We start from the raw sequence: 19,166 nt of genomic DNA, 5'->3' as shown, positions 1-19,166 counted from the left end.
TGAGCACACACACGTTTGCAGTTAAAATAAGGCACATCTATAGCATGGAAGTATCTAAGAACAGATATTTCAACTGGCGTTTTTATACGTACGTAAAGCGATTAGTTGGGGGCCAGGACTGAGAAAGCAAAAGTTGTTCCCCTTGCAGAGAGCGTTTATAGGCATGAAGTGAAATGAAAAAAAAAAAAAAAGTATTTAATTTCCCGTGTCCCCGTCGCCTCGGTGCCGGGCGGGTTCCCACCGGGGCTGCGCGGCGGGCGCTGCCCAGCAGAGAGCAGCGTGTGCCCGTGGCTGCGGCTCCGCTCTCCCCTCTCCCCTCTCTCGCTGCTCCGTGGATGCACTGTAAAGCAGCGGGGTCGCTGGCGTTCGATCCTGCCCTGCTGGCAGCTGTTGAACGGTGTGAGCTTTAAGCCAGACTGACCGCATGGGAAGGTCCCGGTTATGCAGTTCCAAATGTGTGATGAAGAAAGCTGGAGCACCCGCTGGAGACCTGGGGGGCTCCAAGCCAAGCGTTCAGGTACGAATAGAGCTGCCCTGTTAAAGACACTCTGGCCTCTGGAGCCTGGAAGTGACCATAGGTTATCTTGGCAGGCCAGTTGTCCCAGCAGGTGGACTTTTCCAGCCTCAATCACAGTTTTGTGACAATTTGTACACCTCCACTCTCAAGTCCCCAGAGTTCAGCTGAGACTCAACTCACTTTGTGACCTTGCTCTGGACTTGCTCCATCAGGTCCAGGTCCTTCTTGTGTTGGTGACCCCAGAGCTGGATGCGGAACTCCATGGGGGGTCCCACCAGAGTAGAGTAGAGAGACAGACTCCCCTGCTGGTCACACTTCCTTTGATGCAGCCCGGGATACATTTGGCATTCTGGGCTGTGAGTGCACATTGCTGGCTCATGTCCAGCTTTTCATACACCAGCACTCGCAGGTCCTTCTCCTCAGGGCTGCTCTCAATTCAATCTCTACCACGCTCTGTAGGCTTCCTTTTTGTGTTTGAGTTTGTCCAGGAGCCCCTTGTTCATCCACAAAGGCCTCCTGGTGTTAATGTTAGTAACATACTACTAGCACAAAGACAGGTAGAATTTCCCTAGGAGTTATGTGGCCAGAACGATTAAACTCAAGCAAATGACCACCAGGAATTTGCTTGGTCTTTAGTTTTATTTTGCTTAATATTGTTCAGTCACTTTGAAAACAAAGGAGGAAACTCCAAGTAAGAGCCAAAAGGACCAAACACTGGTCATATGCACAGGACAGATTGGGAAGGCAGACATCAATGTGGGAAGGAGTAATATAGTGGTGTTACTGATGTAGCTGATCAGATAAAGGAGAATGCTTAGGGGGAAATCTAGAAATATGTAGATTACTGTGAATTAATAACAGTCATTTGACAAATACTAAAATAATGAGAGAAATTTGCCATATTCCACCTGTTCAGATAGAGCTACTGGGCTGTGAAATGACAGATCATATTAAAGCGCAGGCAAAAAGGCTGTAATGAGAGATTTTGATTGCTGAGACATCAGCCAAACTCTGGAGTTGGTGACCTGGTTGAAGCTAGTGGGAGGGGGAGTCACTGGAGGGATCCTGGGTTCAACTGGAGGGTCTGAGGCTGGACAGTCCGGAGTGCACTGCTTCTTTTGTGGTCTTAGAAAGGATGATTTGGGATTGATGTTTCCAATGAAATCAGTTTGGAAGGATCGTTTTGAAAATTTTCATCTAGGAAACTAGGTAGCAATTAGACATGGAATTAATTTCAGGGTTTTTTTCAACAAAACCATTAAAAATATTCCAATGAGCATTTCTGTGTAGGCCAAAAATGTTTCTGACAAGTCCCCCTTAGGTGGGAACACAAGAGTCTGTGTTTATAGTGTGGAGCTCATGGGCCAGGCAACATCCAGCCTTGTTTCCATCACCTCCTTTCCAGGCTGGGCAGAGTTTGTGGCTGTGTGGTGCCTGTGGCCAGCATCAGGCTTTGGCTGGGTGAGAGCTGACCATGCTGCTGTGGGAGAATAGAAATCATGTAGCTGAAATCCAAACCCTGTGGTTGATTGTAGACCCCTGCCCTGAGCTGCCAGAGAGGCAGTTTGTTGTCACCAGATGAGACCCATCTGCTTGTGCTGGGATGATGCTCCAGCCATTGAGGTGTCGGAAAACTGTACATTCAACTTTGGAGGTGTAGACTTTTATTAAATCCAGGATTTACAAAATAAGATCAAAAGTAATGAGAGTTAAGAGGGAAAGATAATCAAGGAGAAATGTCAGTAATCTGGGAACTAGCAGAATTGGACTTTCCATCTCCTATCTTGGAGTTTCAGCAGGGCTAACTTCAATAAAAGAACTAAAAGACACAGCCCTTGGTAAAGAAGCATCTCCATCTGAGAGCTGTACTGCTCTGGAGCTCTACAAATGCTAACAGGTAAGTGCTGGGATCTGCACTTTCACCAGCCACAGTACTTTCTGAAGACCTGGGCTGGCCAGCAGCATTGTCTCACAGAAGGAGGTTTGATAGATGCTTTTCTGCACCCCAAACCCATACAGAACTGGCTAATGCTATACTTTATCTACTACATGTATTTTTCCAACTTCAAAGCTTCTACTTTTATGAAATATGAATGCATGTTCATTTTCTCCTTCATTTCACCTTCCTGAGGGCCACTGATAGTGCTTAAAATGTGCCTCCCCTCTGTCTGTATCTGTGTGTTTATGAGAGATAGATGGATTTTTACCAGTGTGGATGAAAGAGGCAAACCAGCCTTGTTCTCTGTGCTTTCTCTAACAGGCTGGGCTGCAGGCATTAGATCCCCAAATCCCTGCCCGGTGCACTAGTGTGCAAATCACTGCAGCAGCAGGGTTTGCTCTGCTCTTGCTGACTCCCAGTTCTGACACAGTATTTCCGCTCTCCTGGCATTAGAAATTATTTTTTTTTCTTTGTTAGGTTTTAGTTTTATAAAGAATCTATTAGCCATTTTCTTCTCTTTTGCCAAAACACCATCTTCAATGTAGAGAATGAGAAATGTCTACATTTAAACTCTGTTGCAGCAACATGGTTATACTGACTCCAGTTACCAGCAGCAGCATCGCTTAATGGCTCCAGTCCACACACAGACATTGGATCTGGTTGCAACACTGGAGTCACCTTTTCATTCTGGAAGTGATGAATGCTTTAGGCATAGTAGGCAGGAAAATAGAACCTGTCACCAGAAGACAGATGAGGGCAGCATTTCCCTGTAATGTCAGGACACGTGTGTTCCTCTCTAAATAGGTTTTCATCTTATGTTAGCTCTTACTGTCTAAGCTCCTTCCAGAGCAGCCTTGCCAAATGTTCTGGTTCTTCATATAAAATTCATATAAAATTTGTGAGCCATGATGCTTGTGACACATGCAGAAAGTATAGAAAAAGCAGAGGTAGTCTTCACAACTCTGGAACTTGTTTATGTTCAAGAGGTTTAATCCCCTTTTCTGATGGTTTCTTTAGCATTGCTTTTTGTTTGCTTGTGTATTGGGTTTTTTGTTGTGTGGGGGTTTTTTTTTAATAATTTTCTATATTGAGTGGTATATTTCCTGTTTCCCTAACTTTCAAAGGAAGGAATAGCTACAGTAGGCAACGTTGATGAAACAATAGTGCCACAGAAGTGGGCAAAGGTCCTGCTACTGTGTTTTTACGTGTTGATGCTTTTGCCTCTTTCTCTGTTGATATCTTCCTTGTGTCGTGACCAGGCTGAGGATGATATTTAACTGTCAGGACTGGGAAGTCTCCAGCTGATCCTGTTGGTCCTGAAAGGCTTTTCCTAAAGAGCTGACTCTGGTCAGCTCACAGACCCTATTATCCTTGGGATGTTTAGAGTTCGATTTGCTCTTCCAGGCCAAATAGAAGCCATGGCATTCCCACAGCCAAGGTGACTCTGTAAGACCAAGCCAACCATGGTTAAACCCCCTCTCTCTTCTCACTGCAGTGCTGCAATGGATAAGTTCATATTTTATTTTTTGGGCTTTCAGCTGACAGTTGGATCCTCCAGTCCTGCTTAGCATGCGGCAGCACCGAGCCGGCACTCCCGCTCGTCCGAGTGCGAAGATTCATTAGCCTGCATTTATCAGCTCTTGCCAGGGAAATGGTGAATAATGAGGGCTGGTTCAGGTAATGAAATGATCTCCCTCTCACATCTGATTACATTGCTGCTTATTATTTCCTCGGTGTGTAATTTTGCTTCCCTGGAAACTTGTTTTGTAAACATTAATGACTGTGCAGCTCTGGCCTGAAGTTAAACCAGCCCAGCAGTGCTGCAGGAGCCTGGAGACCTGTGTGGCCTTGCTATTGGTGTTACTCCCTGTGCTTCATTAGCTAATAGGAGGGTGGAGACAGCCTCTGCTCCAGTGCTGGAAGGTACAAGGCACAGAAAAGGTGCAGCCCTTTGCATCCTCAGGAGCAGCTTATACCTTTTGTACAGGTATCAGTGCTGTGATTTAGCCTAACTGCCCTTCTTCTCTGTCCTTGAGTTTCTCAGAGAGATATGTACCATGATGCCTCTCCATTTGTAATTTGTTAGCCAAGAAAAAGACATATTCCTCTCATTTCTTCCTTTATTTCTTTTCTTCTTGATTAACTTTCTTAAACAGCACTGCAGGCTATTCCAGATGTTTTATATGAGAATACTAAAATTGTTTTCTCTCTACTGGAATGACTTTTCTTGTACATTTTGGAATTGCATCTGCTTTTTCCATGTCAACATCCATTTGGCAGTATGGGGTCATGCTAAATTAACCAAATGCAGCCAGAAATCCTCATCCTTAGCCTCAAAGAATTGACCTTGCACTGTGTGCTCTTTATCCCATTTATATAACATAAGCCCTTATCGTCCAGTTTTTCTAGACAGTCTTCTCACTGACCTCTGTGTGACCTCAGTGACACCATCCCCACTTTAGCTACTTCCTTCTCCAAATTATCTTTTTTTGAAGAATCCCCAGTTCTCCAAGGATGGCATTTGTACCTGTGAGAGATGTTTTACTGAAGACTAAGCAAATGAGAGCTGCCCACCTAATGTGGTTAGCACTCTGGAAACATCTCCTATATCTATGATAAGCTCTATTCTTGAACAAATTCCTCCTTCAGTAACACAACTCACTGCAGTGGCTTTTTGTATGTGTTTCCATGACATACATAGTCCAGAAAATCCAGGACAGCTTTGTGTTACTGTTGAAGTTCTGTGTATGTAAGATGTAATTTATTTTTACGAGCTCCTGGGCCCCCTGTAATTAATATATATATTCTCAAGATGAGTCTCTCATTTCTGTTCTCCTCATTATTGCTTTACCATGCTGCATTGGAGCGCCAGTGGCTGCCTGGGACTCCCTTGTGTAAGGCACTGCACAAGCAAGGAGCAGAGGAGTCACCAGCCCAAGCTGGACAGCAGCACATGTGAGCCAGTCCCTAAGAGTGCCGGCCAGTAGCCAGTGGTTTGAACAAGGCAACAACACTGTTTCACCAACCCTCCTACGCAGAGACTTGTCTGACAGATTTTCACTCTCCTGCCCTCTCCACGCTGCACTTGGGGGGCTATGCAACTCTGAGGAAATGTGTTTTCCTGTGGTCCCTTTGGACACGTGAAAGCTGCTGAAAGTAAATCTCATCCTATGGGTTGGTTGTGTTTCACCCAGGGGCGTTTGGAAGAGTTTTATGGTCTCTTTAAAGGGATTGTCAAGACACAGATCATAAATCTGAGGAGGCACCTGTCTCTGTTATGGTTACTGTGGTGTGCATTGCTGGGCCAAAGTATGCCCAGGGTAGTGCCTCCCCCTGTGTTACCCAGGATACATTTGCTCCTGTATTGATTACATACACATTCAGCCAGTCACTAAAAGCAAAATTTGACCCCACAATGCGGGGGGTCCCAGTGAAATCAGCCAGTTTATTGGCCTAATCAATGGTATATGACTGCTCTGCAGGAGCTGAAAAAAAATCTAAGTCATCTTCATATTAAAACAAGTGTGGGGAAAAGACATTTCCACGAAGAATGCTTCAATCTTTTAAAATTGGGTTTCTTTTTTCCCTAAACTATTGACTAATGGACCGAAAATTTTCTAAGCGTGTCTTTTTTTGAAGACAATGCCATTTTTCTCAGGAAAGAAAATCATTAAGTGACAAGTGAACGACGAGTCTCTCCTTGTCAGTGTGTTTCTCCGGCTCAGCTGGGGAAACAGGTGTGGAAAACGTTTAAATTAAATGGTTCTCCAAACTCTGAGTCAAAACGTAAATTGTTAGGATTCTGATGGCTTTGTTTTCTTCAGGGTTTCACACATTTTTGCTCTAGAGTCCAATTGTGTGTTATTCCAGAAATCAGTGACCTGGTGCTAAGCTCTTCCGTGCATTAATTTCCCTGCAATTTCATCAGCCTGAACATTTTGGACAGTTTCCCATGGGTCCTGGGGTTTTTGCTGCTCACATCTGACTGCTCCCCCATGGTGAAGCTGCACTTGAGCAGCCTCTCCATGTTTCAGCCCATCTATAGGCAGATGCTACCTGTACCAAATCACCCCATGCTGGAGTTGACGTGCCACCTCATCACCTCGGTATGATCATCCCAAACCCTGGGAAAGGTCAAACTGGAGCTTTGCCAGAGCAATGACTAACTTTTGGTTTGCTGCCATGAGCTTTGCCCTTCTGACACAAGCTGTTATAAACCCCGCACTTTGTACCCAGGGCACATTAGACCAATCCCAAGTCCCTTTTAAGTATTTGCTTGAAGAGATTGGTGACTCCAGGTGCAGCTCACAAGCTCCACTGAATTTGGCTCCTATTAAGACAATTCATAAGTGCATTCCCGTGTCCAACAAATATTCTATTGCATCTTATCTAAAAACACAGAACTGATGGAAGGGAGCAAAGCAAGTGTGGCTTATGGATCCTCCTGGCTACAGCAGTGTCCCTTGTTTGTAGGCATTTCCATCCTGCTGTTCCAGAGTTGAACATACTTTAAACAGCCAAAAAACCAGGCTGTTAATTGGGGTTTAAATTTCTTACAGATAAATGTGTTTAATGGCAGAGAAGGTGAATCTACTCAGATAAGGATAATTTGGAGATCCTGATCCTTGTAACCTTGGGCACTGCTACTCAGAGCCAACACACTCAGGGCCAAATCCTTCTCATTTTTGAATTAGTGGCAGACATAGAAAACAGTTCAAATCTTTTTCACTTGGGGGAACTGAATGCTCCTGTTGTAGAAAATACCAAGTGTGTTACATCAATTACCTTTCCCTCTTAAAAGACTGATGCCAAAAGGCTCATATGGTCCAAATTAGGCAAGATTTACCAGAGACAGTGGACTTGTGGGTGTGGTTTTGTTTGGTTGATGGCTTTTTTATTTTTAATAGTGTGGCTTAGTGTCTTATGTATGGTTTCTAAGTAAGATTTTTCAAATTATAGTGATACTATCAAATTTGGAGGAATAGGGACAATACTGCCATGAAGTGCAGGATCTTTCAGTACCTGGATAGAGGAATATTGACTTCATTTCTTTAAAAAAGCAAAGCTGAAGTTTAGCACAGAAAGAGAGGAAGGACTCCTTCATTTTGTTTTATTGACAACACTCAAGATTATAAAAAATATTAATCCTAGTGTTCTGAATTACTTAAAGCCTCGTGCTGGTGCTTGTGTTCAGAACTCTTTACAAACCCTCTGAGTTTGGTTTTGTTATAAGGTACTGTAACTGTTCCCTTGATTTTACTTGGTTTGTTTGGTTTACTTGGCTGTCATGAGAAATAGTGAGAAACACTTAAGGAGCTTTTCGTTTCTTGAGATTTGCATTTGACTTTCCTTAGGGTAGACTGTTTTTGATATGGGGAGGATGTGTCTCACCTTCTGGAGAGAACTGAAGCCCTGAGGGTGCTGCTCCCTGGGGACTCTGGAGAGGAGGGACAGCTCTGGGCCTGGGAGTCCGCAGGTAAGTAAGATATTTCGAAGAAATTCATTGCTCTTGCTGTGTTAAATTGTGCTGCTGGAGAATACACAGTTGCCTGGAAAAATATTTCCTGACTCACTTAGAATTTCATGAGACACAAGCCCATCCAGGATTGCTGTTTATCTTGTCTAGGAACCAAGACAGAGCTTTGCTGCATATTTAATTAGGTAGGGGCAAGGCAAAGAATTTTAAGATAAGATTATCTTATGTTCCTCATCACAGCCCTCATGTAAAAGTTTTCATGGCATGAAAAACAGAGTCTGATGGTAAGACATCTGTTTTTGAGGCCAGTGAAAACAGCTTTGCAGAGTAATACTTTTTTTCGTTGAATACTCCTATGACTTCTTTTCTGTGTATGAGTATAAAAATTTATTGTGCATTATTATGAAAATGAACCAGGAGTTGTAAAGATATGAGTGGGAATATGGGGCTTCTGGAACAATAAACACTTTCATTCCTGTTGCTGCTGAAAGCAGAAAAAGAACAAGTGAAGAGAACCTGCGCTTCTCATTGCTGCAATAAGCTGACAATAATCAGAATTAAGGGACTGGGAATAACAGTATAAAGTCAGTCAGAAGCCAGAGCAATGGAGTTTTACAGCAAACAATTGAGTTTATATTGCAGCCTCTCAGTTCCAGTTCTGCAAAGGTTTTCGAGTACAATTAGGAACTGGTTGCTAGTCTTGCTCTGGAGTCAGCTGCAAGAGTTCGCGGTGGCAGAAGGGGTGTGAAGAGGATGCAGAACCAGGATGGAGTCCTGTGTGGTTTTCTGTTTAGTTTTAAATCTTCAGTGTTGGCACCAGTGTGCAACAAGCATTGCAGCTACATATCACTCGCACACAGAAAACAGAAATGTCACAAATCTGCACCACCACCACAGCAGCAGCAGACCATCCTCTGCTCTGTCTGAGCTACTCTGTGCCTGTGTAACTCAAAACCCTTCAGATCTGTGCTCTCCCCTTGCAGGAAGGGTCAGAGGAAGCCTGGGGGATGTCTGTACAGCTAGTCAGTGTTGTCTATACTGTCCAGGGCTTGCTGAGGAGCTGGGGTCCTGCTCTCCTCCTGGCAGAAGGATATGAAAGGCAGAGGAGATGGTGCTTTAAACCCAGTTTCGCTAACTCTGCATCTTTGAACAAGTTGTTACTGCTATCCAGCAAACTCCCTATCCGTGAGCTTAAAGGTTATGAAATACTGACATTGCACTCTGGTCATGAATCACTGATGGCTATCAAGAGATGGCTTGGTGTGGGGAGTGACTGGAAGAGCCTCCTGGGGATGTTTTGTAACCTAGACAGGGGGGATGTGCATGCACTGGGCTAAGCACAAAACTTCTCTAAAGAGGACTAAGTCCATCAGGCTGTACACAAGGCTACCTTGGTCCAAGAGAATTCTGCATCTCTGTGCTAATTAGGAGGGGATTTAAGGTGCTCTGGGCCAGAGAGAGATCCACATTCTACATGGGAAAGGAATTCCTAACTTGGAGGTGTCTATAGCTTTCATACACTGCAGTAAAACTCACCCTGGCAATAAGCATTCAGGGTGCCAGAAAAACAGGTAAAATTCAGGAACAAGTAACTGCCTTTGTGGTTTCATGAGGATCTCTGTGTCTTTGCACTTCCAAATGCTGGCATAATAAATCCTGAAGTGCCTTTTTGCTCACAGCAGACATGATTAATACAGCTGTTAGCTGGTGTGTCTGCTAGAAGAAACAATTGGCAACCCCTGGGTGAATAAGCACCAGAGGCCTGAAAAACCCACAATTCTCTCCACTTTTGAGAAACTAAGACATAAAAAAAAAATGTTCTTGTTTTCCTCTTCAAATCCATAATCAGACATGACGTAAAGAGACAGTCACTTCTGCAATAAGTAAGTATTTTGGAGAGTGCTTGTTAAAGTGAAAATGCTCTAATGTTCTGCACAGCTGGAGCCCCTGTGGGGTGCAACATAAGCATCATGGCAGCATGTCCCATCCGCTGCCCTACAGCCCCTTCTGCCCGCTCATCTTGGGGACTGAGGGATGTCCAGATGTACAATATCCCTTTTCCACTTAGTAGCTCTTCTGCAAGGTGAGGAGGGGGGCTGTGGGGATGCTCAGGGGTGCTGAACCCTGTAAACTTCAGGCTATAAATGCATCTTTCCTCCTCCTCGCATCCATTTTCCCCCAGGAAAACCCTGAGCAGGACACAAATATCCTCCATGATTTCAACAGTTTTCCCTTCTGCTTCTTCCAGCATAATCACATCCACTGATTTCTGCTTGTTTACAGCTTTTGTTTGCAGCTGGAAGCTCAAACCACTATTTATTTTCTGTATGGGTTCCTAATCTGGAAATGGATCTAATTTGCTTTACCAAATTACAAGTGAATTAAGCTAAACAAAATGTGTTATATCTGGATACATTGTGGAGCTTTCATAACAGAGGAAAAAACATGTTTTTCATTGCTGTGAGTTTCTTCTTTCCTCAGCATCAATAAGTTTGTGTTCTCAAAAAATATAAAATGTCTCTATAAATGGTAGAGTTTTTCCTTGGGGCCAGGAGCTGAGGAGCTGGAACTGCATCTGTTTCACATCTTTCATCCTCTCAGCCCTTAAAGAGTATCCTTGCTAACATCCCAACAGTTCCTCCCCTTGCTCTTAGACACACTTTGATTATCTGCAATATTGCATTTGATAGTATTACTAAATAGTTCTTAAAAATTTACCTTTTGGCAACTGCTTCTTCCCTTTCAAATGGATTTTTTTTCCCTACCTGTAAATCAGCTTTAGAGCATTGTATATCTAATGAGAGCAAATACCCCACTGCTCTGAGCGAGACAAATATTTTGCATTTCCATTTCCTGACCCATCAGCGAGAATTTTGTGCAAAATGCAGTAGAAATGTCAGAGTGATAAAATAGCATTGGTTTTGGTTCATTCCCAGGTTAGAACAGCTGATGTTATGGAAAACATCCAGTGCTATCCAGACCTTGTGGAGGGCAAATACTTTATGGGTACTGCTAGATTTCAATGACAATTTTACTGACTGACGAGTACTACAACACCTGAGGTTTTAGTTACAATTTCTTAGTTTACTCTTTTAAACCTGAAATATATCTGAAATATATTTCTTTGCTAGGAGTTTGCAGTTTGGATGCTAGATGGGCTCCCCATAATGCATTTATGGACACAAACACCAGGTTTAGTTTCCTGCCACTAAACCACATTTGTTCTGAGATGGGGTAAACACTGTTCCTCTTCAGAAAGTCTGTTTAAAGCAACTGATTTGCAAGATTATTTTTTTAGCTGAGAACAATTAAGAACTCTAAAAGCTTAACCAGCTGTGATAATTAACAGTCACTAAGCCCATCTTTGGGGAAATACAGCACGCTATTTTAGTCCTTCCATAGTAAGGACTGAGAAAATAATGTAAATGAGCACTGCTTTCCTGAGCAGCTCCTTGGGATGTAGAGCCCGGGGCAGAGTCTGGGCTGGGCGTGAGCTGCCACAGAGGTGATTTCTGCTCGCCTATCTCCGAAGGTGTGTCATTTTAGTAAACACAGGTGATAAATTTAACTTTGTCATCGTGACATAAGCAAAGCCTGTTGTCTGTCAGGGTGGAAGTGCACGCTACTCCCTTCTTACAGGAGGGGATAGTTTTGCATTAATAACTCCTAGAGGCAGCCTCCTGGGCTCCTGCCGGGCCCCCTGCATGGCCAGGCTGCTGGGGCCGTGGTGGTCCAGTGCTGCCCGGGGCAGGATGCTGGGGAGGCCGGGGGGGCACAGCCCTGGGCTGTGGCCCCGGGTGGCTCGGCCGGTCCTGTGCCCCGCCAGGGCTGTCGGCAACAAAGCGAGGGACGCTCAGCACGTGGCTCTGCGGGCGGCTGATCCAGGTGGGTGAAAAGCCTTTGGTCACTGTTTCGTGCTGCAGCATGGAGGGAGAGGGTATTTGCAGGGAAGGGTGAGAAAATGACCTTCATTCTCGACTGTGGCTGAACTACTGCAGGGCTGCATCTCCTGGGGTTACAGGCGCTCCCGGGACATTGAGCACACTCTGAGCTCTGACCAGCACAGTGCACAGGGATAAATTTTTTGCGTTAAATAGTCCTTCTCCTATGGTAGCAAATACAAACCGACGCTTCATGTCAGGGAACATGTTAGTTAAAACAGATAAACAAATATTCGTCCTCCTACCCAGCTGCCCGGTTTCCAGAGCAGGACCAGTGCAAGTCCCTGGGTGTCCAGGGCTGGTGCAAGTGGCAGACTTGCACCTTCAGCTCCCCTCCATGATCCCTGCTGAGTTGTAGCCGCAGCTGTGTGTGCTTGTGCCAGACAGTGCCCTGGATTAGGTGGCAGAGAGCAGACATTGGTCGCTCCCAGATGGACAAACTTCCTGGCATAGAGATGGTTTCTCTTTTTAACCTGTACCACCACTTCCTTGGCTGTGCCTTTGTAGACTCTTGCCCTGTCAAGGCTGGGCTGCATGGGGCTGTCTGTGCTCCCATGGGATGGCTGAGGGTCTCCTGCATGGGGCATTACCCTTGTCTTCCTTGTGATGAAGTCTGTCCTTTTAGCAATCCAGCATACTGCTTGCTGCAGATCTGACTCTGGCACTTGCTGGTCTCACTGGCACTCTGTAAGACAAATAGGAGAAGCAGGAGATTAAATTTACCCGGAGGTCTGGGAGCCAAGATTTACAACTGGGATTTTCCAGCCATTCACAAAGTCCTGGCATCCATGAGCAGGTCTGGGGCCAAGGCACTTAATGTAATTTCACCATCTCAACACAGGCAGGAAGAGATGCTCCCCATGCCCTGTTCTGTAGTGACAGTGATTTTCTTTCAGCCAATCCAGCAACAAGCAGGGAGTGCAGAACACTGAAACCAGGGACATCTTCATGTCCATCCTTTCTGCATGCTCTGAGCATTTCTCAACCCAAGTCCCACATTTGCAAGCACAGGGCACTGTAGCATAGCATCTTGGGTGCACCTACCCGGGTGTAGGTACTGGGTGAGCAGTCTCAGCTACCTTGTAAAGACCACTTGTGCAAGCGTACAATGCAAAAGGCAGGATTTGAGATAGCCATTGCTATTTTTGCAGGGTCTCCCTGCTGCTGTCCTTGTTGTGGCCTGTCATTGGGCTTGTTTCCATCAAGAGAAGCCAGAGTCCTTTTCTCATTGTGCTGTGGGTGACAACATGCTAATGGCATCACCGTGGTAGCCTGATGGGGTGTAATGTATCATCATTAGAGTACAGTAATGTGTTACCCAGCTTGCATGAGAATGACTGCCAGCCTCCCACCAGGCTGCATTTTAGCAGACTTCATCTCTCCATCGTTGATTTTAGGAGGAGAAGCTGTTTTGGAGTTACTTGTGCTGCCGACAGTTTGCTCAACTCACTAGTTGGGCTATTAAAAGCAAGATGCTAGCAGGGTGAGAGGATGCTGTGGGGCTGAGGTTCCCTAAGCCTGCATCCTTTACCCTCTCAATCAGGAAGTTTAGGAGAGATTTTTACTTTAAGACCTACCAAAACTAAAGAAAAAAAAGGTCAAATGAAATAAGCTGCAAATGTAACAAAGCTCACACCATCTGCTGAGTCTTTTTGACTTTAGAAAGTGCATTTGACTCTCAGAGAATAGAAAAGTGTAATTTTGAACCTTCAATCCTTTTCCCCCTGTAACAACAGCTTTTTCCCTCTTCCCTTCTTGAAGCTTGACTTGTTTTCTTTTATAAAATCTTTTATAGGTAAAGAAGCTTTCAGAAATGACAGAAGGCCTACAAATTTTGATAAAAAGGTGTTGGTATGGGCAGGACGCTTTAAAAAGGAGGAGGACATTCCCAAGCACATATCGTAAGTGGATCAGTCAGAATGATACTTTTGTCTGTGAACACACAGATTGACACCCCACTCTGCATTACCCAGAGTTGTGCTCACGTGGTGAGAGTTAGTGCTCCCCCATGCTGATGGGGATTGCTGTTACTGGTGTCCAAATTGTAGCCCCAATTGTAATTCTTGGGAACGTGAGCTTTTTGCCATTATAGGTGAAGTAAATTGGATTCATTTGTTTTAGATATCATACATTTCAGACTAAGTTGTAGTGTCTTTTACAAGACAAGTGGCTTTGTAACTCACGAGTTGCTACGGTAAGATATCCACTTTGGATTTTGCATGCTTTGCTAGGTTTTATTGATTAGCAATATTGCTGCATAAATTTTAATAATAAATTGGGGCTACACACAGCTTTGGTGACAGGCATCTACAATGAGTTCCTCATGTCTGGCCTGTGGTTTCACCTTCTTGTTAAGGTATTTTGTTAAAGAATTGTCACTCAGTTTTGGAGTCCTAAGCTTCTGACTTGTGACATCCCGGGGGCTCTTCCACCCATCCTTCCTCTCTCAGGTGTAAGCACTCTCATATGCAATAAAAGAAGACAGGAGAGCAGGATTTGTTATTCCTGTTCTTACGGATGGCTATTGGAAGTAGCAATACCCCACTTGTGTGGGAGGGTGGCTAAACCTTTTCCCCATAGGCTATTTTTTTCAGTCCTCCTCTAAGCAGCTGCAAAAAGAGAAGGCAGAAACCCCTTGCACATTGACAGACAGTTGCTGTAAGACTTGAGGATTCATTACTCAGCTCCCCATGATCTCATTTCACACACGCTGCTGCAGGATGGAAACTCTGCTCTGTCCTCGGCAGGTCTGATGTCCTCGACGCAGCAAGGAACGTTGTCAGGATAAAGGTTTGCTACATCATGATTGCACTGACTGTGCTGGGCTGTTTGACCATGGTCATCACAGGCAAAGAAGTGAGTATTGTTTCTGGGTGAACTGATTTGCTTAATGTATGGTCTATGTACGCTTTTTGTAAATAAGCCCCTGGGTGACAGATTATAAGTACACATAAGCAATATTTGCACAGGACCTGTGTCTCTCCTCTAGGGGAGAGATTGCCATGGGTAAGCACAATTTGCTGATTAACATGTTCCTTCTGACCCACTTTGTCATAAACCTGTTCAGTGCAACACTCTGTGTTACAGTACCTCAGCAAGAGGCCAGTCCAAAGGTGATGGAGCAGTTCAGACAGTGCCAATGGTACCTGGTCCTGCCCTGCATCCATCAACCATGAGGCTTTTGTGGTCCTGCCTGCCTAGCCTGCATGTCACCATGGCCACCAAGAGCTGTGACACTTCTTTCCATCCCACTTCTGGGGAAGGAGGGTCTCCAGTTTGACTTGCATGTCCCAGTGCACCTGTAAACAACTTACAGTGTAACTCTCCTGCTAATCAGAGCTGCAAATGCTGAAAATGTGGTATAACAAGGAAACACATTAACTTCTGTTACTGCAAAATATCAAAAAGGACAGTTGGGTGTCAAGGGAAGTGGTGCAAATGTGGGGAAATGTAGTGGTGGCAACTATGTGCATGCAATGATTTTCGCCAATTCTTTTCAAGGCTGCAAAAAAGGATCAGACGCTGCTGAGGGTGAACATAGAAAAGAAGGCCAAATGGAGGGCTGAAGCAGAGAAAGATCAGGAGGCAGCTGTTGGGAAGCCACAATGATTTGGAACAGATTTATTTTAACAGCAGGAGATAAGTGATTTGCACATGTGGCATATGGACCTGTCTTCATTTAACTCTTTAGAGATTTTTCACTGAAATTCTCTCAAGGCAAAGACTTTACTTCCCAGAAGCTGCTCCATATGAACTGGGAAACCTCTATGGAAACTCCAACAGCTGCTTTTTGTGGTCTCTGGTCTTTGGCACAAGGTTCAGCTGAAATATAAAACTGCCTTCTGAGCTGGAAAGTGTGGGAAGGACAAATTCAGGACTCCCCATCTCTGGATCAACTTTTCATGGTGCTGCTGGTGCTCAGCATTGCTGTGGGGTCATCTCCTTGCAGGAAGGATGTGGCCCTACATCAGGGATCATCCTGTTCTGTGCAACACCTCCAGGGCAAACAGCCTTGGCCAGAGAGAACCAGGGCAGGGGGAAAAGCAGTCTGAAATACGTTTTGCAACCTCAGAGAGGTCAATTATCTCTATCTCTCAATTACCTTTGAGCCTGCTGCCATCACTGTCCCCTTTCCCTTCTGCCAGCCCCTCCTGGGATGCCATGGTCAGAGGACAGGGATGACATGGGCATGAAGAGGGGCTGGGAATATGGAAGAGTGTGAACAGATCCTGATGACTGATTTGGGCCAAAAGGGGCTTTGGGCCAGAGGAGATGGTGGTGGTGTGGAGTGGTTGCTGTGGGGCAGCCCAAGGAACCCATGCCTCATGCAGGGAGCCAGTCTGGAGGCACTTCTTGTCCTGTAGCACCTCACTGGTTTTCCTTTTTCGTCTTCTGCTTTTAGTCATTGTCATGAAAGTTGTCTAGCACTTGCTCAGCTGTGATTTTAGTCCGGAGTAATTGTTAATACATGGTTTGCTAAAATTGGATTCTTTTTAATCATCGTAGTTCATTAACTCATAATAAAACAGCTGTCCAATTACATCTAAAACAAAAGCATCCCTTCACAGCTTCATTAAGAGCGTCACCAAACTCTCTGGAATGATGTTTAACAGATGGGAGAAATCCTAATGAAATAGTGAAAGTTACATATTCACAAAGTGACTTGACTTCAAGACAGGCCCCAGTTCACACCTGTGGGTGCTGATGTTCTGAGCCCCCTCATGACATTCATAACCCCTCGAGACCTGTAACGCTGGCTGGTAGAGCTGGGTGTGCTGCATGGTGTCCCAAGGGACACAGCGTGACAAACCCCAGCCACTGCACCCTGGCTGCAAGAGGAGATGCTGTAACCACAGCTCAGCCTTTGTGCAGTGTCCTGAGCATCACACTGAACCCTGGCCTTCCCAAGGTTTATTACTTGGACCAGTCACACTTGCGCTCCAGGGGAGTCTGGAAGCTCCTGCTCAGGTCTCTGAAGTTTATTGTGTCAAAAATCATGTCCACTTATTGCTGGAGTGCCACTGCATGAACAACCTGCTGGCAAAGATGGGCTGGGGCACCAGCAGGAGGGCAGCAGTTGTTGGGCTCTGGGACTCCGTCTGCTGTGCCTGTGGCCATTGTGCAGCTTTTTCCCTCTGATGCCTCTTAGGAGCATTTATCTCCATGCTGCACACCCATTTAGGGTGAGGGGGATGTTAGCTCTGTCACACACACAGCTCCATGTTTGCAGTCCTTGTTTCCAACTCACAGCCCCATGCAGTACAGTTCACCAAGAGTGATGTCTGTCCCTGTAGTATTCCTCATGAAGCACATCTCAGGGAAGTGAAAATAATGGTCTAGGACAAGCACAGACTGAAAAAGCCTCTGCTGAGAAGGCATTTTTGCTTCACAGGTAATATGGACTCTTTCATTTTACATGACCTGGTTTTCTTGGCTAGTGCAATAAACCGCATGAATTACCTCAAAGTTAGTGTTCATTTGGGGATAACCTAAAAGAGCTCTGCTCAGTCTCTTAGATGATTGTTTTTTTCATTCTTAAATGGCTTTTCTGTGCCCTTTTTCAGAAGGCACGTGTGGCACTTATAGGAACCATTTTGATGCTTGTAAACAAATCCACATCCATGTTCTGAGCTGCCCTGACTTAAGCGGGAAAGAAGACGATCATAGCCATATCTAAAGAACAAGAAAATTAATTGTGACTTGCTCCTCTCTGCTCTGCACTCCCCCCTGTCTGGGAGTAAACCCTGCTTCAGGTGTGAGCTATTATCAAATCCTCTTAAACAGCCGCAGTCTCTGTCGACAGTGCATAAAGCTGCTGCATTACACATCATCATTAAGAGAAAGGGAAAATCAATTCTTCCTCCCTGAGCCACTGGTAATGCACCACTTATGAGCCATCAGATGACCCAGGTGCTTCTGGACTCTCACAAAGAGCTATGACTATTATGTAGCAAAAAAATCTTTATCAGTCCTGGCTACATGATTATTCATGTTAATATCATAATATTCCCCAGAAAATCAATTGGACTGATTGCTGGCTTGTACTCAGTCAGTGGTGGGGGCTGCTGGTTTAGCACATCCTCAGCTGGAGTCATCCCTTTATGGAGATGCCTCTCCAGCACTGGGACTTATCACTGCTTGTTAAAATCTGTTTCCATCTGTGTCTGTGAAGTCCTTTGACTCTTCTCTTGAAAAGCCTCTAATTAACACAGACTCCTGAAGGTATAATTGGCTGATCCTCATCACCTTACAGTTGTGAGTTTCTTTATTTCTCCTCCCATCTATATTGCTTCAGTGTCACACCTGATCCCCCAGGCATTTAAAAAGGGGATGGGAGTGGTTAGGAGTTATTCTTCCCTTTTTAATAACATGCTTTGCATTTTCCCAACCTGGCCCTGAGGACAGTGTGAGGTGCTGGCTCCTTCCTAAGGCAGGGGATGGAGTAGAGAGTGTGCCAGTTTGCTGTGGTGCTCAGAGAGACCAAGGGTGAGTCCTTTCTACTCTCCCCTCCTCATTTGCTTCTCTGGGCTGGGAGCAAAGGATGCTTTCTCCCTTGCAGGATTTTTGCCTTTTTAGTGAACTCTTGTATGGCAATGGTTAACAATATGCTAGTGGTTGATGCCATGGAGATTTGTGTTACAATAACAGTTGTTGGGGAAGTTTTTCCCTAGTAGCTGGAGTTGATCTAATTCTGCTTCCATTAAAATTGGTGTTGAAGTTCCTCCCGGCTGTGGATTAAAGTTATCATCAACTGTTTTTTGAAGTTTCAGTGATTTCCAGAGACTCAGCTATCCCAGGGAGCCCCACTGCTGCAGGACAGAGCTGAGTGCACTGAGCTTTCTCCTCCAATGTGATGAGATCAAACTTATATGGGAGGCTCTTCATCATGAGCATCCCAGTGTGCCAGAGAAAAGGTGTGAGATGGGAAAGTTTGAGCTCAGGAGATCTCAGTCCCTTCCTTATTCATTTTCCCTCTCTTTTTGACCTGCTCAGGGGATTTCTAGTGACACTTGATTTCTTTCTGTCTATCTACTATGCACAGCTCTTCTCCTGGGATGCAGCAAGACTGATGTGTTGCTACACTTGTGAAGGATTTTTTCCCTGGACAGAGATGAAATCTTGCCATTCATAAGGACCTAATTTTAAAGACGTCCTGTTCTTTCAGTGTTAGTCTCCCACCAAGCTGAGAAACTGCTGCTTATTTTAAGTCTGAATGCACCCAGCTTCAGCTTCCAGGCATTGAACATTGTCTTCAATATGGAATATAAAATATCCCATCTCAGCTCTTTCCTG

The 19,166-nt window shown here is 44.9% G+C and overlaps 1 protein-coding gene across 1 annotated transcript; it reads left to right on the top strand.

Annotated features, from left to right (window-relative positions):
• Positions 1-7,826: 7,826 nt before the first annotated feature.
• On the top strand, positions 7,827-15,580 carry LOC103763931 (protein FAM162B; the record flags this gene model as incomplete). Its single annotated transcript, XM_018070615.1, has 4 exons — positions 7,827-7,932; positions 13,669-13,774; positions 14,621-14,729; positions 15,375-15,580. Coding segments are annotated over 4 exons (429 nt in total), but the record flags the coding sequence as incomplete, so codon positions are not given.
• Between the last annotated feature and the right edge of the window lie 3,586 nt (positions 15,581-19,166).

Source organism: Manacus vitellinus, unplaced genomic scaffold (genome assembly GCF_001715985.3).
Source record: "Manacus vitellinus isolate BGI_N305 unplaced genomic scaffold, ASM171598v3 scaffold_19_pilon, whole genome shotgun sequence".
In the NCBI taxonomy this organism is placed as follows: domain Eukaryota; kingdom Metazoa; phylum Chordata; class Aves; order Passeriformes; family Pipridae; genus Manacus; species Manacus vitellinus.
This window is presented reverse-complemented; position numbering and strand designations above follow the sequence as displayed.